At 39.0% G+C, this 25732-nt stretch overlaps 1 protein-coding gene across 1 annotated transcript in view; it reads left to right on the top strand.

The window, feature by feature from the left end:
* The first annotated feature begins 21570 nt into the window (after positions 1–21570).
* The window catches only part of adamts18 (ADAM metallopeptidase with thrombospondin type 1 motif, 18), a 61548-nt gene continuing 57386 nt past the window's right edge, over positions 21571–25732 (top strand). Inside the window, exons 1-3 of the mRNA XM_072381002.1 lie at positions 21571–21947; positions 22250–22331; positions 22942–23255. Of these exons, the coding sequence (XP_072237103.1) occupies positions 21846–21947; positions 22250–22331; positions 22942–23255 (498 nt within the window). The 5' untranslated portion in view covers positions 21571–21845. The remainder of the gene's footprint in view (positions 21948–22249; positions 22332–22941; positions 23256–25732) is intronic.

Here is a 25732-nt window from a genome sequence, read left to right as displayed (position 1 = left end):
AAGTGCTCTGTTAGGAAAATATCTTACAATTAAATCTTTAAGATATGATGGAGCTCGGTCATTAAGAACTTTATATGTGAGAAGAAGAATCTTAAATTCTATTCTGAATTTAACAGGGAGCCAATGAAGAGAAGCTAAAACTGGAGAAACACGATCTCTCCTGTTAGTTCTCATCAGAACTCTGGCTGCAGCATTTTGGATCAGCTGGAGGCTTTTCAGAGAATATGTGGGACAGCCCAATAATAAGGAATTACAGTAGTCCAATCTTGAAGTAACAAATGCATGAACTAGTTTCTCTGCATCACCTTGAGACAGGATGTTCCTGATTTTGGCAATATTACGAAGGTGAAAGAAGGCAGTCCTAGAAACCAGTTTTATATGTGCGTCAAATGATAAATTCTGGTCAAAAATAACTCCAAGGTTCCTCACTGTAGAACTAGAAGCCAAGGAAATACCATCTAGAGTAACTATATAACTAGACAATTTCTCCCTGAAGCGCTCAGGTCCAAAGAGAACAACTTCAGTTTTGTCTGAATTTAAAAGCAGACAGTTCTGAGTCATCCAGGTCTTTATGTCTTTAAGACAGGCTTGTAGCCTGACCAACCTGTAGGTTTCATCTGGTTTCATAGATAAGTACAGCTGAGTATCATCAGCATAACAATGGAAATTTATGCCATGCTGTCTGATAATGTTACCTAATGGAAGCATGTATAAAGTAAAAAGAATCGGTCCAAGCACAGAACCCTGAGGAACTCCATGACTTACTCCAACGTGTGAGGAAGATTCTTCATTTACAAGAACAAACTGGAATCTATCAGATAAATATGACTTAAACCAGCCTAATGCAGTTCCTTTAATCCCAATAACATGTTCAAGTCTCTGTAACAGAATGCTGTGATCGATCGTATCAAATGCAGCACTGAGATCCAACAGGACAAGCACAGAAACAAGTCCGCTATCAGAAGCTAACAGGAGATCATTGGTAACTTTCACCAGTGCCGTTTCTGTGCTATGATGCACTCTGAATCCTGACTGAAACTCTTCAAACAGATTATTTCTATGTAAATGATCACAAAGTTGAACTGCAACTATTTTTTCAAGAACTTTGGACAAAAAAGGGAGATTGGATATAGGTCGATAATTAGCCAACACTTCTGAATCAAGAGTAGGTTTTTTAAGTAAAGGTTTAATTACAGCAACCTTAAAAGTCTGAGGTACATATCCTATCAACAAAGACCGATTGATCAAATCCAATATGGAAGTGTCAATTAAGGGGAAAACCTCCTTGAACAGTCTGGTTGGGATTGGGTCTAACATACAAGTTGATGGTTTAGAAGAGACTATTGCTGTTGTTAGCTCAGAAAGATCAACTGGACAGAAGCTGTCTAAATACAATTCAGGTTCGAAAGATACTTCTAAAGCTCCTCTACTTGATGATACATCAGTGATAATAATGGGAAGGATTCCATTAATCTTCTCTCTGATAGAAACAATTTTATTGATGAAGAATCTCATGAAATCATCACTGCTGAGAGTTAAAGGAATACATGGCTCAACAGAGCTCGGACTCTTTGTCAGCCTGGCAACAGTGCTGAAAAGAAACCTGGGATTATTCTTATTCTCTTCTATCAATAATGAATAATAAGCAGTTCTAGCTTTACGAAGTGCTTTCTTATACGTTATTAAACTATCTTTCCAGACTAATTGAGACTCTTCTACCCAAACTTTCCTTCTTTGTATGTTTAATATTCTGCTTGCACCATTCTACTATAGTTGTTGAACCACCCACATCTAAGTGCGGGCTTAAGTGTATTTGTCATGTGCATTAAAAGTACATGGTACAAATAAAGGCAATGAAATATGTTTTACCGAGGCTCTCTTTATCCATGAAACTGTTTATGTGCAATGGATAGTCAAATTCAACAATAAATAGTACAAATTCATAGAAAATATTTTGAGACAACCAATAAGTAGATGCACAAGATGCAACAATAGTTAAATCGGTAATGTATAAGGATGAAACAACAGATAATATTTACATTATAATTAATGAAATAAGTATTGAAAAAAGAGAAATCTGAAAACAAAAAAATACTATTCGTTAGTTTATGACTTTGTTTACTCAAAATATGAGACTACATAGATTGAAAAGCACACAAAAGCAATAACAATCAACAACAAATGCTTTTATGGGTATTGAAAAAACAATCAGATTGAATGGTAAAAGATCCATAGGGTTTGAATTGTCGATATCAGTATGTACCTAAGCACAATTTGAAATAAAAAGAAGGTAATAGATTTACTTCAAATGCAATGAACTTGCATAAAAATGACAGTGTTGAGTCAAATTCCAATCAAGACCTGATTTAAAGAAATTAGATAAGGTTACAATGCCCAATGAAAACTCAGCAGCATGTGGTCTCCGGTTGTGTTCTAGTTAGCTTTACCTCCTGCCTTATTTGAAAACAGCTTTTTCTTTTGTGTATTCCTGTTGTGTACTTGTTTTTGATGTTTCACACCTGGTATCAGTTAGCTGATTGCTCCAAACCTGTGTTCGATGTTAATTACATTCCTCACATGCAACCCAATTTTCTTTGTTCTTTGCCAGATACTTGTCTTTACCCCCATGTTTGTTCATGCTCTGCTTAACCCACATTGTTTGGGCTTATTGTTTTGTTCCAACAATTCATTACCTGCCTCTGCAATGTGCAATCTGCAATATTAAGTTCACTTTATTATTCATCCACCTGCCTTTGCCTACTTGTCTACTTTTGGGTTCTTCTTTCTCTATTCTGACATTTCTCTTTCTTCCTTCTCTATCTCTAAATCCTCCATACACAGCATCCTTTGAATTCATCAGACGCATTTCATGATTTGATAAGCAACTAGCTTGCAATTTGCTGGAATATCCTGCCTGTCATCAGCTAGTTTAACCTTAGTCAATTTATACAGCTTCCAAACTTTAGAGAAAGCATTGCACTGAGAGTACTAGCAAAACGAAGGTGGGCAAGACCAACATTAGCTTTAAACTTCTAATCAATCTTCCTTTATCATCCTTTGTTTTGGGTAAACTCCAGTCCTGTTTATGCACACAGTAGGAAGATCTAAAATTACAGCTTGTGTCTGTGCTATTGCTATATTGCCACAGGGTTCTCGCCTGTTACAAAAGTCAAAATTGCCATGTTATTGTGCTGCTTTTGGATTTTCAAATGAAGAAAAAAAAAATCAAGCAGCAAGAAGCTCTTACAGGTGTTACCTTCTGTCAATGTCATCTTATTGTATGCTACCATGATTGGGGCATGGTGAATGTAAGATAAAGAAGAGAAGCTTGTATTTCAAGGAGCCGATGTTGATATATCGAGACAGCTATAAACAGACACTGGGTCAGAAAAAAAAGAATTTTAACAATTATAACAAAAAACTTAATAAAACCTCTCCCCACATGCACGTCAGGACAAGTGATAATTGCGTTTAAAGAGAGGGACTGCACATGAATTGTAAAATTACCATCCACAAAGGCAGCAATTATGTTGTGAAAATAATATTTTAACCCTAATCATGATGATTTCCCAACACAGTCAAGTAACTTTGATTCCTAACTATAACCAAGTGATTTTATTGCCTAAACCCAACCAGGAAGGGACAGAATTTTGTTGCTATTTGTGTTCACATGTAACTTAATTTGTCCATCTGATGGGCAGGGATTTTTGAGCAGAATTTACCCTGCAAGCTTACAAATTCTATATCTGGAAAAGGACAGAATGCGACTGTGTGGGAATACAGAAGCTAACTGCTTGGAAAAGTCAAGAGTTAGAGCTTATAACACCTTCTGCTTCATAGGTTTTTTGTAGCTCATCTATAGCTTGCTTAGCTCTCTTAAGACAATAATGTAGATGATTTGATGGTGAAACAAAAACAGGCATCTCTCCACAATGTCTTTAAGGAAAAAAAAGATTCAAATGTTCTGTTTCTACATCACTGACGGATCACTGTCCTTTCATCGCTTGATGCATTGCAATGCCTCAACAATATGAGGTGAAATACCAGAGGAGTAGCTAAACATCCATCCTTTGTTCTCAGATTTACCTACCACCAGGCTGTAATTGCTATTTTTTAGTGAGACAGAAATAAATAAGAAAGAGATGCTTGCCATCTGTATTACACTAAGCCAAAGATTAAGGTGCATCACCAGATTCACATACCAATGTAAGTTTCTCTAATTAAAAGATTTTTTCAGAAGCCAGGATAGTATCTAATCCAATGGGTCATGAGTATGATATGCTATTTGTTAGCCTGTTCAGTGCCTGGCCAAGATAACAGATGGTCCTATAAGTAGCTGTGTTAGATGCACGAGTTAAATTACTTGTTGCCCTCTCATTTGCCGCGGCCAGCCGCTCAGTTACCAATACATGCTCATCGTTGAACAAGCAGTAGTTTTTTTGGTAGTAAAAAAGCCTCCTGCTACAAGTATATGACCTCTGCCGAGTGCTTAATAGTCTAGATTTTGGCCCTTTTACTGCACAACGTTTTGATTCTGGAGTGTTTTTACTTTCAGTCCAATCATCATGGCCATAACCTTAGTTCTGAAGAATGAAACAAAGACATGTATTCTATACAGTAGCCTGCACATTGTGACTCCTTTATTGCAAAAAAGAAACATAATGACCCTGCTTCAACCCAACCAAGAAGTGACATAAGTTTTTAAGTAGAGTCTTATGGTGTTACAAATGTAACCTAGAAATGAATAAACACACAAACTAAGCAGCTGTTGTATCTGACTGTCGAACTTGTATCCTGTGGTTCAAAGTGCTGTGTACAATCACCCCGTTCACTCCTCCATCCTCCTATGAAGAACTTTGTGGCTTTTTAAAGGAAACATTTGAGATAGACTTTGACATTTAAATGGTCATATGAGTCGTATTTCCCTACCGGTTACAGGAGGATGCCCGCTGTGGATTCTGTTAAAGGGTATAAACAAACTATCCATTTATTAGTTTTGATTGGAGAACTTGTTGTAATAAAGTTAGATTTCAAAATAACCAATGAGAAACTGTTTTCCCTGCCTCTCATGTGGCAACAGAGAGGCTCCTGCCTCCCACAACCCAGAACAGGACAAATTAGGTATGGAGAAAGGATTGTCGGATGGACATTATTCATGGTTTGCAACACTTTAAACAGTGTTCAGAAATTGCTTTAGTAAAATAAACCCACTTTATAAAAGGGTGGAATAGGCAGGTGCAAAATTAGGCTGCTGTCAACTAAATGTAGTCTTGCGTGTGACAGCTTTACTTTCTTCCTTCACATTGAACACCAGCTGTAAGCTGCTTGGATTTGACAGAAATGTACTGTACTGTAATCCACCTCCCAAGTGTCAGTCAATATCCACTGTGTTCCCAACATTTTTTGGAGCTGGTGCAGTGTTAGATAAATGCACACTTTATCAAGCTGAATGATGACTGTCGGAGTGAAAGCTTAGCTCACTGAAAGACTAATAACACACTTATCTGACTCAAGGCAAGACGTTTTATTTCATTTCCTTTTTTGGAGGATATCTGTTTCTGTATGTTCAGTGTTTACTCCCTACAACCTGCGCTTGTGTAAGTGAGGTTCAGGCCGATCATGTGTTGCACTTGAACCTGGAGGGTTCAGTTGTCAGCTGTCCCCATTGCCTCACCCATTGACAGATTTTTAAAAAAGGCCTAGATATGAATAGAATAGTGCTGACTGGGAGGGTTTGCTAAACATGAGCTCTTTATATCACCTGTCACCTGAAGCCTGAAACTTATTGTCTGCGTAAAGCCATTCAGCAGGAATCTGAGGGCTCCAGGGCGCCATGTGACAATAAACAAATGCCCCTTCTGTTATTCTTTACCTGCAGCTCCAGGGGGAAATAATATGAGGTAGTGCTGCCCCGCTTACATGATAGGTGTACATGCAGATACCATCATAAAACCTTCACTGTCTGATAGATAAACAAAGTGAGTCAACTGTCCCATGTCTCCCTTTTTTTCTTTTCTTTTTTTCCCCAGAACCAACTGTAAAAGTCTTTGCAGCACCTGCTTGTCCAGCAGATCTACCTCTTGTCCCCAGCTCAGACTTGCCTTCATCTGTAGCGGTATTAAGATATCAAAGGCTTACTCCTTTAGCCAGTTATGAAATGGAGGTTTATTAAAGGCTTCCTATTTTCATTGGAGAACAAATGAGGTGAGAGTTGACAGCCGTTTGGCATAGTTAAACCTCTCAGCTCTACCATCGTCTTTCTCACTGACACAATACTTGGCCAAACAAACTATTGAGTCATCTCTTGATAGAGCTTCTATTTCTGCCAAATTTTGGTTTGTGCATGTATTAATTTGTGTGATCTATTGGATGCAAAAGTAAACACAGGTTGCTATGTGAAAAGCTGTTCCTGGGTCTGGATTTATTGTTCTTTTGAAAACACACTGTGAACAAATGGGAATAATTTATCTTAGTTTTCTTTCATTCAATGTGTGTGTATTAGCATATATATATATACCGTATATATACACATAAACTGTAAAAAGTGTCAATGTTGGTTCTTTCATTTAAATGCAGACAAGCTTTAGATATTAAACAAATACACATAAGCTATTACAGACTTTTTGAATAGGATACATTGTATGTCTAAAGCTAACAAGGGTGTTATAAGATGGCTTAAAGGGGAAAAGAAGATCATTCTTCAAAGATGAACCTGTTTTAAACCAGGATAGCAGGACCTGGTTTAGTGCTTAGCATGAAAGCTTAAGCTGCTTTTCAAAGCTTTACATGAATCTTCATGAGAAGCCAGTATCACTTAATTACAGATATGATGCTGTATGTAGACTTATGTATGCTTATGTTTCATTGCATTTTGTTTTGCAGACATGACAAGCTGAGAAACTTTGTGCGACAGTGAATCTTTAAAGCCAATTCATGGTTTCCAAGTCTGTGTAAGTAAGCCATTATGGACTTTTGGGTATGGATACTGTAGGCTGATATTTTTCGTTTATAGTTATTGTGAATAAAAATAAGACAGCAACAAGAGAAGCTCAATGTCAAAAAAGAATATAACTGTGTATAAAGATGGAAGTTGATAAGATAATCATGGCAATTTTCTACAAGTAAAGTACATCACACTAAAGCTTAGTTTATGATTCTGCGTCACGTTGACGGCGTCGGACGTGACGCCATCATTGAGCATTCGAAGTTCTGTGCCGAGGGAACGCATTGCTCTACAATTCACTTGGAGGGTGTGGCTGTGTGTTTGTGTGGATTTAGGGGTTATAGCCGAATCCTTGCTTTTTCTTCCGGTCACAGCAACTGAGGTGGAGCAGCTGTATTTGCAATTGGAGCTCATCAATATTGAAGAACAAATGCTTATATTGCAAATGTTGAAGTACAGGCGACAGAGAAGACGTTTGCGGAGGTGGTCTGTATGACCACTAAACAGGTCGAGGCTGGGAATGGGTGAATTTACAGCACTGGTTCACCCTCTGAGGGACCTGGTTGAACAAATGCTCTTTCGATAAACTTTCATTTCGTAAACTTGATGTGTGGTTAGGATTTTTTGTAGGTACACGTCAGGCTACGGTGTAGGGTTCCACATCGACTTGACACCGTTGACTTGACACAGAAGCATAAACTAAGCTTAACTTCAAATTTAACAGTGTTTGAAAAACATTACCTCGCAACCCTCCGTGTGGCCACCCGCATCACAAAAGTTGAACAAGCTCAAGCCGTACATTTCAAATTATAACCTTTGAGCTGAGCACAGTGTGTGACTTATGATAGAATGCAACAGTTGTGGTGAGCAGCAGGTTAGACGCAGTACCTCACAATACTCAATCTTGCATGCATTCTTCTCACATTTAACGATACAATAATGCTGGTAGAGTAAAATACAACTTAAACGCATTACTTTTTTGATATATCATCCCATATCCCTGCATTGCTGCTCAAAACAAAGAGGTTTTGGCTCATGAGATCATCTACCAGTCAGAATTTCAGTTCAGTCGAAGGCCAATCCAGTTAACTGAATTGGTTTACATTTGTGGTTGAGACTAAAATAAAAAAAAAAGTCACAAAATCATAATGAGGATTATAATGAAATTTAGTACACATATTTAAAGTACTGGGCTGGATCTGTTGGAAAACAAAAGGTTTAGGATGGATTAAAGTGATGCCAGGCTCCTTTTGTGCTGTAAAGCTACTAAAATCCATCTCTTTCACCATTCAAAGTCTTCATTTAAAAGTTTCTTCAGGCATTACCCATGAAGTCACGTCAACCAAACATTGAGACTTTGGCCTGAGCCTATCCATCACCACACCACATATACATCAGTTGGAGTTTTATAGCAGCTACTCAAAGATGAAAAGCAAGGTAGGATGAAGGAAGCGTGGGATAGTTAAAATCTCTTCTGGAAGGTTTACATCCAGAGTGTTTAGAATGAATTCATGTAGATGCTAATGTTCAAATTCCATTATATAGATTTATATATAGATTTCTGAAATATTTAAGAAAACTATTTGTGTTTGATTCAGATCAGATTTCTAAAGATGTGTCTCAGAGTTTATACACTCCTTTTTGAAGGGAACAAGCATTGACCCCACAGTGTAAAGGGTTAAAACAGGAAAGAGACTGAGTTGAGTGTTGAGAGAAACTGCTACATGCTTACAGGGAGAGTCAAAACAGGTGGGATGAAGCCTATAGTGGAAAAGTACCGGACACAGGGAGTTGGGAGGAGTTTTCCCACACAGGGAGAAGACATCTGAATGGAACTGTGATGGGGTACGATGCCGATATCGGACCAAGGACCAATCAGGGAAAGCCAAGTCTAAACCACGGCTTCTCCCCAACTTTGGACCAATAATATTTACATCATATTTTTATGGCAATATAAAAGTTTGTATTGCAAAAGAGTGGTACGCTTTTTCTGATCAGACTGCCTGACAGAGAGAGGTCCACAGTGCTGTGTAACTTGAATCTTGAACCATTTAATAAATTCGGAGCTAGACTTGGAGTTTGTATTTCCTCTCTCAGATAAACGAACACGACAAAAGTATTACTTTTGAGATTGCGTTGCAATGCAAAATCTAGACATGTGCAAAGGAAAACGTTGGCATATAATATTTTTGGAGAATTACAAATGTGTTAATTTTACAATTTTTAAAATTATAAGTGATACTGTATGTCTCCTTTCACCTCAATTAAGATTGTTTCCAAAAGCAGGGTAAATTTTAATCGCTCAACTTTAATCGCTCACTATTAGAAAATATTGAAGAGCCAGAAGGGTGAGGGGAGGGGTCTTCCCACACCCCTGTTTCCTGGTTGCTGCCCGGGGCGGGAGGGGCCAGGAGGATGAATTAATCTGTTGGTTCAGGGTCTGTGGTGGCTGGGGGCTGCTGGCCCCCTGGCGTTGCCTCTCTCCACTGCTCAAGACTTCACCCACCTGCAGTGGGTGCGTGTTTGTCCCTGTGGTGGGCTTCCTGGGTTCTGTGCTCCGTGGGGGCTGCTGGTGGCCTGGGTTGATAGGGGGCATTGTGGCTCTGTACACTTATACACTCATAACTAAGCAGGGTTATCATGTAGGTCCTGTGCCATGGGTATTGCATGTTCACACACACACACACACACACACACACACACACACACACACACACACACACACACACACACACACACACACACACACATTCAGATTACAATTCTGCTGCCAAGGAGAAGGGGAAAAATACAAAACAAAAAAACAAACAAACAAACAAAAAACTAAAAAAAAAAGCAGGGTAAATGTCAAAGCCATGCCTACCTTCTTATTTGACTGCACTGGCCTGTGCATAATTGCACGTTACGATAGCACCGCTAGCTCATGTGACCATCGGTGGAGTTTGCGGGAGAGCATTTCCCCCCTGGTGGTCAAAAGAGTTCATTACTGTGTTCCCAAATGAATTAAAAAATATATAATATAATGAAAAAAAATATATAAATAGACTGTAAATACATCAGAATTCATATGGCCATTAAAAATATAAAATATGAAAATATAAATTACTTTTTGGCGCTCAAGTCGTATGACCATCGTCTTTCATTCATATATCTCCCCTGCTGCTATTCTGCTAGCCTAGTCATAATGTGATAAGCCTACTAATCTACTAACTATAAAAATAAAACAATATGGATATGACCCACTGTGATTGCAACAAAATACAAATACAACATGAAGAAAATTAAGGACATGCATGCCAGCTGCTGCCACTCCCAGTATTGAGGTAAACGTGGCCCTAATCAAAGTATTGGCTGAGTTTCTTTTTTGTGGGATGACCAGTTTATTTCAGAAATGTTCATCTGTGTGGGTAACTTGGTAGTGAAAGTGGTCCTCGCCTAGACTTTGCTCTGCCAATGTGGCTCTTGTGAAAAAAATAGCACTCTCTGTAGCACATTAACTTTATTCTGTGTCACAAATTGCTTAATGAATCAATTAATGAACAAAGCCTGATGGGAGTGTGACATATATATGCTCCTCAGACATTCTGCAAATGCTCACTGAAAGATAGTCCTGAGATAACTCATAAGATATTCTTGTCATTTATGCAGCTCTATGGTGAAGTTATTTTTGCTTTTACCTCATGCCACAAGTATAAAGTGCATCTCTTGTTGTGTGTGAGACTTCTAAGTGTAATCAAATAAAGGGTTAAAGATATTTGATATGAAAGTATGAAGAAAAACTGCACTTGAAAAGCTAAATGAGCACTTTTATTTAGGTCTAATGCCTCACAAAAAGTGTCATGGTAAGCAGTGTACGCATATGTATATGGCTGTCCAAGCTTTTGTGACAGAAAAATCATATGAACTTCATAATAAATGTAAAACAAAGAGGTTCATCTGAAAAAAAGGCTTATTTGGCATTTCAGTCTGTCTGTCCACAAATACTGCAACCCATCAAACACACACACAGCGTGAACAGTTAGCACCTCCACTAGCGCTGTTCACGTCATCCAAGACAGGAATTACAGGTGCTGATGGGAAAGGAAATGTTCTCTTTTGCTTTCCCTTGACTCATGGCACCTGGATGACAACTGATGACATTTCTCTTTTCATGTGATAATCCCCCTCAACTTCAAAGTGAAAGTAGGGGAATCCCATCTCAGATACACACACGTGCACAAAGCTATACATTTATGTTTTCCCTGTGGTGTGGCCACGAGTTGATAATAGCTTGTTATTAATGCTTCATAGATATTCTTTAGATGTTGAACTCTGAAACAGGTTTTAAGAAAAATATATTCTGTGGCATTATGATTACACAATGTGAAACCCATGAAGTGATAAAACCACAGTGCAAACGCAAGAACAAATGAGTACTGTGACATCAAACATTTAGGTAAAAACTGTGTGCACTCTAAAAAAACTTTTTACAAAATTAAAACCATTTCATCATTCAGACATGTGGGACTTTTACATATGGTGATATTTAGATATGCCACAAAGAGTTACAAAGACTACTAACAAACAGTGCTGTCATTTTCCAGTTAAAAAAAAGAGAAGTCCTCTGTCCTCCTTTCCCTAAGACTGTAATCTGAATTAAAATGACGGATTTTTGGCCACGCTGCCCAAGTGAAAGTATTTTCTTTTTTTTTAAATTAAGCCCTAAATTGTATCCTTCAGGGAAAATTTGTGGAACAAATAGACAAGTTGGAGTGGTATGACAAGTCTCCATTTGGACGTTGAAGTCAGTGCTCCGAGTTCACTTGATGTGAACACTAATGAACACACTGTCGTGCACAGCCCAGTCTCACAGAAAAGAAATAACGACAGAAAACTTTGTATTGATACTGATAAAGACTAAGTCAGCTTGTGTTTCTTTTTTTTTTATTGAGCTATCCAACACAAATTTCAAAGTAATATATTTAATAGGACATCTGGTTCTTGAGTCCATGTTTTGTGTGTTTACTGGAGGGGGCAGGACTAGTTAGGCAACACTATTTCAAGCTTTTCCATGAGACTGGCTTGTAAAGTACCATGTAAAAGTCTCCTTTTTCTGATTTACCTGCTGACAATTGTCACCTCCTCTGGAGAAAAATACAAAGTGGCAATTTTGCCTGTAGACATGGGTAAAATAATTTAATTTGGTCACTTGTTCCTGTTTTTGCTATGAGACTGGGTTGAATAGGGAGATATGTGGGCCTTACTATACTTCTGCTTCACCATATTTCAGGGGAAAATTTTCTAATTTTTTACCTCACAATCCAAAATGCTTAAAGTGCTTTAGAAGTCTTGAGAAACGTTGTGTGTTATAGATTAGATTTATATCAACTAAGAGCTGAAACATTATGATTTAAAACTAATGTTTTAAATCATAAACTAAATAAAGAAATAGTTTAGATACTATTGATAAAAATACCAGCATTTTTACAGTTGCTCCTTTATCAATTAGGTAATTTACTGCTTTTCTTCTCAATTCTTTTGGTTTACACAAAGTAAACATTGTGATGGCATTCTAAGATAGATTTTTTTCAGCAAACCAATAAATTCAATGAGAAAATAACTTGCAGATAATACTTCCTCATGGGTCAGAGAATGTGAAGATACAAGATTCCTGTCAACCACAGTAAAACGATTTTTTGAAAGTGGGACCTTTAAGTAGTCAATGTCAAAAAAATCCCAAAGGAATTCTGATGGGGGAGCTAAGCTGAGAGCTATGCACACAACAACTAACACTTTAAACATTTTGTAGAGCAGATGCTATATAGTGAAATGGTACACTGGGAAGCCTCTGTGCATTTTATGAAACCGCTGTCTAAGTTTTGGTTTTTACACCAACACCTGCACACGTCTGGTTTTTGAGTGCAATTAGAAAGCGTTTAACAGCATTCAGTCTCGTTGACTCAGTGGTAGTTGTGGAGAATGTGGAGAATGTCTCAGCTCTGGCTCTGATCAGCGCTGATGGGAACAAAACTCCTGGATGCACAAGCACATTTTCAATGAGGGATCTGCGAGAGTGGGCACAGTTCACTTTTTCTTCACATAAACACATGTTTACCAAGCATAATATCCCAAATGGAGCCTCTGAAACTGACAGCAAGAAATAATGGATAAAAAGAAACAACACTGATTGGTTTTCCATTGGTTTTAAAGACAACGTGCAGTTCTCTCTCAGTCCTGCTATGAAGACTGACTTACACAGGCTATTAGAAAAATAGTAAACTAGCCTGCAGGGGTTTAATGTCTTCATAGCATGTTGTAGTTGCAGGATTGTCTCCTGGGAGGTACTTGTAGTTATTGGACCTGCTCTGTATGCACTGTAACCCCCAAAGCACTAATTATCTGATTATCTAAAAATCTGATCTTAAATCTGATCTTAATCTTAATCTAATTATAAACAAGCTATTACTGGCAGTGTGAAAGGATTTAATTGTCTTATTTCTGCAGGCCTATCCTCCGTTAAAAGCACTGTTTAAACTTGTTTAAACATGCTACAGATCACACCAACTGGAATCAATTGAGCAGTGAGACTGAATTCATTGATTTAAGTTAGTGCCCGTCTATACCAGCATGTTATTTTGTCTAAATTTTGGCATTTTGGGTTGTATGTGAAAACACATTTGTCCACAGCATTGAACTTGCGGTGGAGTTTGTTCAACCGCTTTCTTAGTATCCCTAGTAATAAGTTTGGAAAATGACGGCATTAGATTATGTGTTTATATGGCAGTTTATCCTCTGGAGAATTCACAGCGACTGAACGTTGGTGCTGGCAACAGCACCATTTATTACTCCTTTCTGCTGGCCATTTGAATGTTCATATCATGGATGCATCTAAACGTGTGGCGTGCACAGGTAACCTCATTGTTCAGTCTCCTGTGTATTCTTCCCTGGCGCTGTGTGTGTGAGTATTTTCAGTGGTAAGAAATCGTCTCACAAGGTGGATCTTCTTCTGTAAATGAGCAACAATGGAGAAAGCAGACATGCTCTGGTGTTCATGCATGAAAAGGTTTTGATATGCAGCAACCATAAAAATAACAGACATGTAGTTTGTATTTGTCATTTTTCTCTATCTCTGTTTAAATGAATGAGCCGGCCCTGCTGCAGAGCTATACAACCCAAGCTGCAGTTTCCTCTGAGATGACTGATATCACAGATGCTGTTTCAGAATTCTAGACGTCTGTGAACTAAACCATACCATTTCATGTCTTTGATGCTGGTGGGGGGTGGAGACGGATGCCAGGAGGCCAGACTTCATTGGAGCTATTCAGAAAAATCAGTGACATTGACTAATACTAGGAAACACACATTCAAAGAGACACACAGTAAACTGATTGCACGATACACTGCATCTGTATTTAAAGTATTGCGCATTTCTAAAAATAAACTGCCAATCTCATTTCCAAAGTATTTTCAATAGATTTTAACTTAATTCATATTATTTTAAAGTTATCATACTCACACATCCACACACGTCTTTTATGTGGTTTGCCCATACTCTGTTTATGTCAGTCTTCATGGAAGAGGAGATCACACAGGGCTGCAAAGGACAAGATCTGAGTGACAGGCAAAGAGATGCCTGCCACCGTGGCAACCGCTGACACAGTTAAAAATAATTTTGGAATGGACAAATTTACAGAAATTTACCCCCAGAAATTCCACAGATTTAAGCAGATGGGAAATTACAAGGTCTGAAATGAGGACCAGACGTAGGCCGAGAGGACACAAGAGGACCGTCTTGTGTTGGAATAGTACATTCTGGAGCCCACACTGGAAAATACACTGCCTTCTGACAGGAAAAACAAACAAACAAATGAACAGAGGAAAAATCAGAAGAAAAGCTAACTTATTCCTGGAGTTACAGCTTGGGTCTGTTAAAGCTTCACTGAAGTGTTTGACTTTTCTGTAAATAGGCCCTATGTCAGATTAGAAACAGAGGCTAGTACTACAAGCATCCTTCACAGGTTACTACAGTATAATATGAATATTGAAGAGATGATGAGTGATACAAGTGGAGTCCAGGACTCACTCACAAAGTGGGGCCTGGAGACTGCAGCAGTTGAGATATGCACTCAGTTATATAATGTGAACACAGTTAAACAAATAGTGGAGAAATTAGAAATCTGACTGCCATATTTCCCTTTTATGCTGAGATGCTTTGACTGACTGCTACTTGACACAAAGCAAATTGTTACTGTACAAAATTTGAGGAGACTTTGCTCATGTTAAAGAAAAGGTTGTCTTTATGAAATTATCAAACAGGACACCAGTGAAGATATTTCCTGGATGTTTAGATTTGATTTGTTTTGAGTTTTTCAAGATGCTCTCTGGCCAGTTGATAAAGGCAGAGAGACTTATTGCTTTTCAGTGTTCTTCCACAGGGCTCCTATTCAAAGATCCCCAAATTCTTCTTGTTGGCCTTATAAGAAGCTGAAATCTTGTCAACGGACTTAAAGGATGCTTCTTTTTTCATCTGAAAATTTTAAAAAACAACAACAACCACAAAATGGTTAGTGGTTAGCACCATCGCCTCACAGTGTGACGGTTCCAGGTTCAACTCCTGGTTCTCTCTCGATACTCTGGCTTCCTCCCACTGTCCAAAAACATACATGTTAGGTTATTTGGCGTCTCTAAAATTGTCCTTAGGAGTGAGTGTGTGGTTGTTTGTCTCGTTTGTCTCTGTGTGGCCCTGTGATGGACTGGTGAAACATCCTCAATATAATGTGACACATCCAAAAAAAGACTTGAAAATGCATGCCAACAGTCATAATGTTGACACTCATTAGCCCTCCTCATTGTACTTTTGATTCTATCTTGCACATTTATGAGGCCATCTTTGACAGCAGGTCTTTCCAGGTCTGCATTTTACCATGATGACACACATTTGCACACCTAATCTTGTTTTTATACCGATCCCCCCTTCCCCATGAGGACTGAATGTCTCTTAACCATTAACCTGAGTTTTGACCTTATAAAAACACCCCTAAAAGTATGGGGTCTAACACGATGGTCTCCATAAAGTGTTGGTTACCATAAGTGTAGAAAAAGAAGATTTCTCTTTCTCACTCACACACGCAGGCATAATGTTTATGACTTATATTGCAAGAAACTAACAGAGATGCTAAAGGTATTTTGGTTTCATGAAATGTGAAAATCTTTCATCTCATCATTCATCTCATCAATCTTTTGTCATGTCATGTTTTGTGGTTTTGATTGTCATGTCTTGGACTTTGTGTTTTTGATTTTCTTGTCTTGATTATAGTTTTGTTTTCAGGTTTCTGTTTAGTCATTTTTGCTTTGTTTTCCCCAGTCATGTCATTAGGTTCATCCAAGTCACCTGTTTTTGTTCACAGCTGCACACCATCTCCAATCACCTCGCCACAGTATTTAGTTTCCAGGTTCCCTCGGGTTCATTGCAAAGTCCTCGCCGACATCGATGCACCGTCATTTCTGTTCATGGGTTGTCACGTCATGTTTTTGCCTCATGTTTATTCATAGCCACAGCCATAGCCAAGTTTTGTTTATTTGTTTCACAGTTTAGATTTATTGTTATCTGGCTCAGCCGTGCTTTAGGGTCCTACCTCCTCCACGCCACGCACAACCCCACACATCCCGGTTGTGACATCTTTAGCTACAGTCTGAGTAGAACCTTATGATGTTTCCTATAGTATTTACATTTGTGCGCTATTTGATAGTGGCCAGTAAGAGTAAGCTTTTATAAGTACTATGAATTTGCCCCACATTCATGGAGGCTACACACTCACTGTAGGTGTCGTTATCAGTACAGATACACTTAAAAGGTTCAAAGAAAATTTGAGACACAGCAATAGATCTCGCTAGATGTATGTTAATTGCTCTTAAATTAGCTGCCAAAAAATCTCATTAAGCCCATGCACACAGATTACATCCTTATGACAGGACTGATATATGTTATTTAATGTTATTTAATTTGTATAACATTGTTTTAATCAAATCCAAGTTTTGACCTGATGATGAGCAACCTTTTGTCAAGTCATTTCACTTTGTGGTGCCATTACAGGAAAAGTCAGTGATCACCACAATTTTAAGGCTGAATCACTTAAGGAAAGATGTACCATGACCATGTAGCTCAGATTTCACAGGAGAAGTAAACAAATGTTACCATACTGGTGATCTAGAAGAAAATGAATATATAAATGTATCCTTTGAGAATGCATTTTTGTAGTGGATCACAAATCCACAGCCAGTCATGTTCAATGTCACAAACACCGAACAGTCGTGTTTAATGTTAAGTGCCACCTTGCAGAAAAATACTTTGAAACCTGTCTTATGTTACTACATGACAACAGCTCTTTTTGAGATACAATCAACTTGTCATAGGGTCTCTTTATTCTTGTTCACTTCACATCACGTTCCCAGAAGACTGGATCTCATCTCAGTGTGGTCTCAAAATCTTACAATCTATTTCCATTCATGGCCAGAAAAACCAAATGCTTATATTTCCAGCTGCAACTGGATATGTTGCATTGGTTTTGGTTAACAAACATTGGAGTGGCCTGACAGGTCCTGGTAACTCTACAGAACAGACACTATGAGAAAGGAAGAGGCTGCTAAGAACTTTCGAGAGTTGGTTTAGTGTCCCATAAATAAACACATCATCTGTCAACACAGTGGCACGGTGCAGTGAGCTGTGGTGAGCCAATGTTTAACACTATTCAGATTTTGGATATAAAAACATCTGTAGCCACAACCGTCTGAGGCGTTTGTGCACAGAGAAACAAGTGAACAGTGGAGTAGTAATAGCTACAGTAGCATGAAGAGCAGAAACATTGTCAGTGAAACTTTAAAATGCCCCTGACTTTCAGCAATCTGTCCAGTTTCCTCTTGTATTGTGCTACAGGATAACAAAACGTAATCAGGTGAAGAAGAACAGGAATATCAAACACTGAGCAGTTTTCTACAAGTTTACTTGTCATCATGCTGTGCTGACGACAGTGTACTCATCCTCTAAAGTGCAGACCAAAGAAGGAAGTTTTCTAACAACCCCAAATCACTGACACTTTCATTTAGGTCACCAAAATGATATATTTCATCTACATGACAAGCAAACTGTGTAATAAGCCAGTGAGATAGTGAGTATTGAGCCACCACTCATTTCTTTATTTGTTGGCAGGGAACGAAAAGATGCAGCCATTCAGTGAAACATGTTCAAACAAATGAAAATACAGTATGTAAGGCAAAAGCAGAGGAATTACACAGATTGAACCCTCTTAGATAAGCGTTCTCTTCATCTTTCAAAGCAGTCTTCAGGAATAGTTCTCCAGGCTTCTTGAGGGACATTCCAAAGCTCTTCTTTGGATGTTGGCTGCCTCTGGTTCTCTTCTCTGTCAAGATGCTCCCACACTGCTTCAGTAATGTTGAGGTCTGTGCTCTGTGGAGGATTCATCCCTCCATAAGACCTGTTGCCACTGGTTTTAAGTCCAGTTCTTGTGTCATCTGGCATACTTCAGCCTTTTCCTCACTGTGTCTCTTCCTTCAGAATAGCTTCTTGACAGCCACCCTTCCATGGAGACCATTTCTGATGAGGCTTCAGTGAACAGTGGACGGTTCAGCTGAAGAGCCAGGCACATCTCTCAGGTGCTGTGTAAGGCCTCTGTTAGATTTTTTAAAATCTTATTTCTTGACGACATAACTTTCAGATACAGTTCATCTTCTGTAGACAGCTTTTTTAGGCCTACTTCTTCCTGCATCCTATTGTTCATGTCTCTCAAAATAAACCGCATCATGCTAAGATATGTCAAGTTTTTCCGCTAATAGCTTCTCAGGAATCTTAAAATGTTTAATATAATTATAACACTATATATTAATATAACATATTTAATAGATGCAACTAAAGAAATGACAGATTAATGTCGAAAGATGCAATTTAAAATGGGTTCTTTAATAAGCTGTCTACTATACTAGTTTATCCCTCAAATTGGATAGCTTTAAAAATTAATTATAGGAGAGCAGAAATGTGTGAAGTTTGGCCCGAAACATTTGCACTGTATGTAGCATACATATATAGGAAAAACACACATTTGACAGAACTGTTTCAAAGTTCTTGAAAGTAAACATTTTGAACTAATTGCAAAGGAACATTTGTTCTTTCTTATCCAACCTTTATTGACTAATGAGATTCAAACGGTTCACTCATCCTTGTTAGTGATAGCTAAAATGTCCATTTTCACAGCATGTTGCACTGCTGTTTAACAGCATAAAAGAAGTAGTTTTGCTAATTTTCAGCTATACAATGTAAATAGATTATCTATTAGCAGCTTTCTTAGTACTCTAGCCAGAATGTCCAGGATTGTCTGACAGTTTTTTCTGCATGCTTTAGCGCCCTGTTTGGGATGCTTACAGCAACAGTTTATCATATCATAATGGAATGCACCCAGCAAGTTCCTTCAAATCATTATCTGGCTCATTTGCGATAGTTAAGTATTCTATATGCTTTCAAGATGGCAACTGTGGATCATCTCGGTGATGTAAGTATCTAAACTTACAATGCTGTAAGCTCAACCAAAAATATAACTGTCTTAAACAAAATTCATGTTTCAAAGTCATTGCTTTGGAAAATCACTTTATATCAAACCTGCTTTTGTACAAAGCAGAATACTTTCAAAACAGTAAAAAACTTTTTGCAAGCCATATTTATTTGAAAACACTAAAGTATCCATCCATCCATCCATCCCAGACCTCCTCCTGGTGGGAAATATATTCCATGGGGGGTATCTGAAGATGCCTGAATTATCTGAACCCTCAGTGCTGAAGAGCAACGACTTTACTCCGAGCCCTGCCCGGATGACTGAGCTCCTAACCCCACCCCTAAAGGTGAGCCCAGCCACCCTTCGGCTGAAGCTCATTTCCATTGGCTGTATTTGCAGTGTTGTAGCAGAGATCAAAACTTCACCTTCCTACTCAGCTCCCTCTTCACCACGACAGACTTGTATGACATCCACATCACTGTAAATGCCGCCCCAAACCACCTGTCAATCTCCTGCTCCTTTCTACCTCCACTCGTGAACAAGACCCCTGTACTCCTACATTCGAAGCAGCAACTCATCTCCAACCTGGAATGGGCAATCCTCTCTTTTATGACCGCTAATCATGGCCTCAGATTTGGAGCTGCCGCTTCACGCTCCCAGCACAGTGCCTGCTGGAGATCTCAGTTGGATGAAGCTCACAGGACAACATCATTTGCAAAAAGCAAAGAGACAGTCCGAAGGCAAATTAACTGGAAATCCTTCAGAACTTGGCTGCATCTAGAAATTCTGTCCATTAAAGTTACGAGGAGAAATGGTTATAAAGGGCAGCCCTGATGGAGTCCAATACACACCAGTAAAGTCTGACTTACTGCTGGCAATATGAACCAAGCTCTCACTTTGGTTGTACAGGGACCAAGAAACAAGGAGCCTAATACCTCATACTCCTGAACTACTTCCCATGAGAGACACATACATAAGCCTTCTCAAAGTCCTCAAAATATATCATTGCGAGTTTAAAGAACTGGTCCAGTGTTCCATGACTGGGACAGAAATTTGCACTGCTCCTCCGGAATCTGAGCTTTGACTATTTGCTGGACCCTTCTCTTCAGCACCCTGGCATCAACCTTTGGTGGTCTGATGGTTCATACTGTTGCCATACAGCAAGGTTCCTGATTCCAATCTCAGCTGGGGTCTTTTTGTGTGGATTTTGCTTGCCACATCTGTGCCTGTGTGTTTTCCCTGGTTACTCTGTCTTTTTCCCCTCCTCCCCTCCCCTCCCCTGAATACATGCATGTTAGGTTTACTGCTTATTGCTCATTGCTGATTCTTAATTGATCATAGGATTGGTTGTGAGCATGCATGGTTGTTTGTCTCTGTGTTTGACCTGCGATAGACTGGCGAAGTGTCAGGGCATATCTGTACAATCTGTCTACATTTTTCATCTGAGAAAACTACTAATAATTTACTAATTTTTCTTCCTCTTAAGCAGTAAAGAAAACATTTTTGTGTAAAAACATATGCAATGCAACAATGGACCCCAGTCTCTACTAGACCGCCCCTTTTTAATGTTTCTTCACTTAAGGTAAAATCTTAAAGTCACCAGTGTAATGTATTGGTAATTGGTAATAATGATAATGTTAACAACAACATCAACAATGGTAAGAATGATACTAAGTCAAAATGAGAAAATTGAGAAGAGGCAGAAGTTTACTGTTTACTTCATTATTAACTTCTCTCTACTACTATTATCACTTATTTATGCTCCCTGTATTTCTTGAATTTTGTTCCTTTCTTTATTTCTTCTTCACCTATTTAAAAGCTTCAAATGTGACGTCATTTGCGTTTTCTTGGCTCCATTCTACCACTGAGAAGCAGAACAAAAATCATGAGAAGGCGTCTTTATCTGCTCATTAAACAATCTAAATAGGAAGTTTCTGAGCAGCTTCTGAAGGCAGCACTACTTCTGCTGCTGCCAGGAGGAGAATCTCTTTCTTCTCTTTTATCTGCGCGTGGTAAATTACGCTGTGAGCTGATTGGCTGCCGGCAGCTGACTTGTGCTCCATCCCGCATGCCGACTCTCACAGAACCCGAGTGCTCAGTCAGCGCTCCTCACGGTGATCCCCGACACTACTACCTACCGCTTTCCTCAAATACACTTACACACACTCACAGAGACACACTCATGAGTGCGCGTCGCGTCCGTGCGCCCCTGCAACCAGCTGACTTCACCTGAACGAGCAAGGCGGCGGAACAGAACCAGCAAACAATGCGAGCCAATTGCATTATGCGCTGCCGCAGATTAATACTAATTTTGCGCTCTTTTAGGAGGTAACGAGGGAGGTGTAAGCTTGCATGCCATCACCATGGACTGCCTTTTTCTTCTGATATGGACTTTACCCATCCCGCTGGTCGGCTGCACCTCAATCAAGCTGCTCTCCACCCTCTTGTCCTGGAATATCATCAAGGCATGTTGCACTTAAGAAATATTTACATATTTAATTTTAACACGTGCATTTGAAAATCAAGCATTTGTCTCCAGCATTATTTATGTCAGCAACAAACTGGTGTCTGCACTGTTAATGTCTTTCATTGTGCTAGAAAGTGATGCCAAATTAAACTAAAGTGCAGCTCATGTTTCAGCAGAGGAACTCCATTTATTACCACTTTTTGGCATCTGCTTTTCCCTCTGCTTGCAACCTGTTGCTACCTGTTCATTTATGAGTTTTTCTCTTTTCTTTTCTTTTCTTTTCTTTTCTTTTTTTTGCAGACTCTGCACATCTACTGCACACACACCTCCCACTCTGTTTTGGACAGCTATTCTTTCAACAACAGCCATGGATTAAATCATGGTGAGTGCTTGTCTTTTGACATCTATGGGTGTTTTTTATTCCAGTTGGCATCGTTCCATGTCTGTAGAGAGAATGGGAATAAAATTAGTTAGATGGCAGTGATGCCTTCAGTTCATGGAGTGCTAGTTCCCAAAGTAAAACAATTAGGACTAATACAAGCTCATTGTGAAATAAAGTTACATGTCTGTTGCTTTTGTGTAAAAGATGTCCAGAATCTCTGTTAGGATCTTTACATTGTGCTTTGATAGCTGCAGCTACCATGAAAGCTTTATAAGTAAGTTCTGTGCTCATTCAAGGATTCCCTCTTGGCTGCTTTGTTTTGCAGAGATGATTTACATTTTACTGATTTACTCCCTACAATACTCCAAGAGTTACACTGTTGAAGTGTTTAACAACCCTCAAAGAAAGAGGAAACAATGAAAGTCTGTCTGTGTTACTTATGTGTCTCCACTGACACATATAACCACAGGCTAAATACAAATTATCGCAGTCCTCTTTCGCCAAAAATTTAGTGGAGAAGGTTGGAAACACACATACAAGCAGTAGGAGACTAAGCAGTACGCCAGAGAGTCACGCCAAGCTATTTCACCTGTTCCCTCTTTTCCCTCAGACTACATGTTTGTTACACCGGTGGAGGTGGACTCTGATGGCACATACCTGACACATGATGTGACCAGGAGAAGCCATCGCAGCAGGAGGTCACTGTCTCCCTTCTTGCACTACCAGCTCTCTGCCTTCGGGCATGACATGCACCTGGACCTGCATCCATCCTCTGTGGTTGGCCCAGGGTTCACCATACAGACGATTAGCTCAGATGGCATCTCTGTGGTAACTACTGATGCAGGATTTCGCAACTGCCTGTATCAGGGATTTATCCGCAACCTGTCAGCCTCCTCGGCAGCCATATCAACGTGTTCGGGACTGGTAAGTCTCTGCCAAAAACCTCTAACAGGGTCATCCCTATGTTTACCTGAAGTGACTATCAATTAGTGGATTACATGTTTTTTATAGATAGTTTGTTACCAATTTTTTCTAAATCTTTTCACCTCAAAACTTTTCTTAAGTTTTTCAACTTAACTGTCATAAGCACATTTATGTTCTAAAAGCCTGGTGTCGTTGGTCACAGTACAGATGAACTGTAACTTGACATCATTACTCGTAAATGTCAGTCTCTGGTGCTTTGTCATTAGGCATTATTTTGAATACCAAGAGTGGATATTAGAGAATGACGGTATAAAAAGGTGAGAGATGTTACACTGCAAATTGTACAGTTAACAAAGGGCAGTTTCTCCATTCACCTCAGAGAAAGCACACACAAAGTTAGCAAGTGACCTGTTGACTGGTTTCAGTGAATTGTGATTCAATATAGGTCCGGTTGCTTTGTCTTGTGTCTTCATCGTGTGTCTTTGCATTTGTTTGCATATCTGTCCTAAGTTTTAGTCACGGCTACATCCAGTTTTCTTCAGCTAGCAAACTCACTGCTTATTGAAGACTTGAAAGTAGTGATTATGCTATGGATCAAGGGGTATTTTTTTCTCATAAACTTCTATACAACCTTTGGAGTTTCCCCTGGTAGCCATGAGCAAAATTAGCATTTAAAGTCATTGTCTATTCGCCCAGCTTGTCAGGCTACATGTTTTTTTTCCCCATGTACTCTAAGCATGTAAAGTGAGTAGCACGATGTGGACGGAGGAAAAAGCTAGCCTTTTGACATAAAAAAAACAAAAACTTGTCTTAATCCTGTTTTTTACATTTGTTTTGTCATACATGTTGTTTTTTGATGTGTGTGATCTAATCATGCTAAACATAGCTCGAATCATACTAGCCATAGCTGGGAATGCTGCATGGCAGTATGAATAGGAAGGCTTTGACGCTTTGTTTTTTGCATTGACATATAAGTTATCTTAAAATCAAAACTTTTTAGTTTTCTTTTAATTTTCTCTTCAGTTTTAACATGTGCATTAGTTCTATATCTTCTTCCAGTCTTTTTCCTTACCAACTGATCATGTCCTTACTCCTGCTCCATAGCTCGCACAAACAAATTGAATTATATTCTCTTACAGATTTATGATGTTCTAATTTCTCGTTCAGATTTGACAGAACTTCCTCAGCTATAATTTCACTGATTTACACCAACACTTCCTATTCAAAAGACATATATATTTTTTCCCTTAACCCACAAAGACTCTGTAATTACAAGATCCTCCACTTTCATTTGTGGTTTATGAGTTGTCTAGACCCAGGCTTCACACATTCCTTGACACATCCTACACCAGCCTGGACCAGGTGGACGCATTACACCACCATAAAAGCCATACCTCCATCTATCATCTAGTCTTCATACCTCCTCTCACGTCTTGCTCCGGTGGCTGCCCTGCTCTTTTGTCCCCTGTTTGCCCTGCTTCTACGTCGCTTCTTGTTTGCAGCAATTAAAGGCAGGGTGAAGTTTGAGCCGCCTGGCTGGCACTGCTAATCTTCGCATTGTCCCTTTCATTAGGCTTGCTCCCACTCACAATAAAACACCACTGACCTGTTCTCCTAAAAGCGCTGTGAGGACACAATGTGATCGGGTTTTGATTGGTTTTCAATGGGCCAGTATAAACATTTTGATCTATTTTTACTCCTTTTGAACACTTTCATTTGATTTTTTTCTTCTTCCGCTCCAAAGTGTGACCCTGGTGCCATCAATAGTTGGATCTCTTTACACAGATTCTTGTTTTTTATGGTAGACGAACAGCATTATTATTTAAATTGAAAGAAAAACAAAATAAAATACTGTCTGTCTGTCATTATATACTAGAGAATCAATATATATGTAGGTTTCACTGCTTTTAGGCTTGGACATTAAAAGCAGTTTAATGTTTTTTTTTAGTCTTTAGCACTATACTTGGATTAAATAAAGATGAGGAAGGAGACAATAAAGCTTGCTCTGTACACTGAAAGGCACGGGTAGGGGATTAAAGCAGAATTAAATTGCAATGTTGGAAAGGAAGCCAGAAAAGGAAGAGATGATGAGGAAAACCCAAAAGAGAGCAGAGCAAAGAGGGAGAAGCAATGAATGAGAAGTGATCTGTGCTTGGCTGTGCTGTGCTGGGAGTGTAGTGCTAGTGAGTGAAGGTGTTGTGCAAGAATTATGTGAATTTATTGTGTGGGGATGAAGCTCCCAGGGAGGCTGGATGGTCTCTTTACAGAGAGTTGGAGTGATGACTCAGTTTATGTCAGAAGGGCTTTGGAGAAGAAATGGAGTGAGAGGAGGAGAGGGAGATATACAAAGAAAAGGAGCTTCACTGATCTTCATTTTATTGGCTCCTTTCAAGAGGAGGAAAGAAGGGAAAACAGAACAGAATTTGAAATAGGGTTGATAGACCAGACTCTTTTGGAAAGAGCTGAGGTGTCACGAC

Source organism: Leuresthes tenuis, unplaced genomic scaffold (assembly GCF_036924035.1).
Source record: "Leuresthes tenuis unplaced genomic scaffold, fLeuTen1.0.hap1 SCAF_2, whole genome shotgun sequence".
Lineage (NCBI taxonomy): Eukaryota > Metazoa > Chordata > Actinopteri > Atheriniformes > Atherinopsidae > Leuresthes > Leuresthes tenuis.
This window is presented reverse-complemented; position numbering and strand designations above follow the sequence as displayed.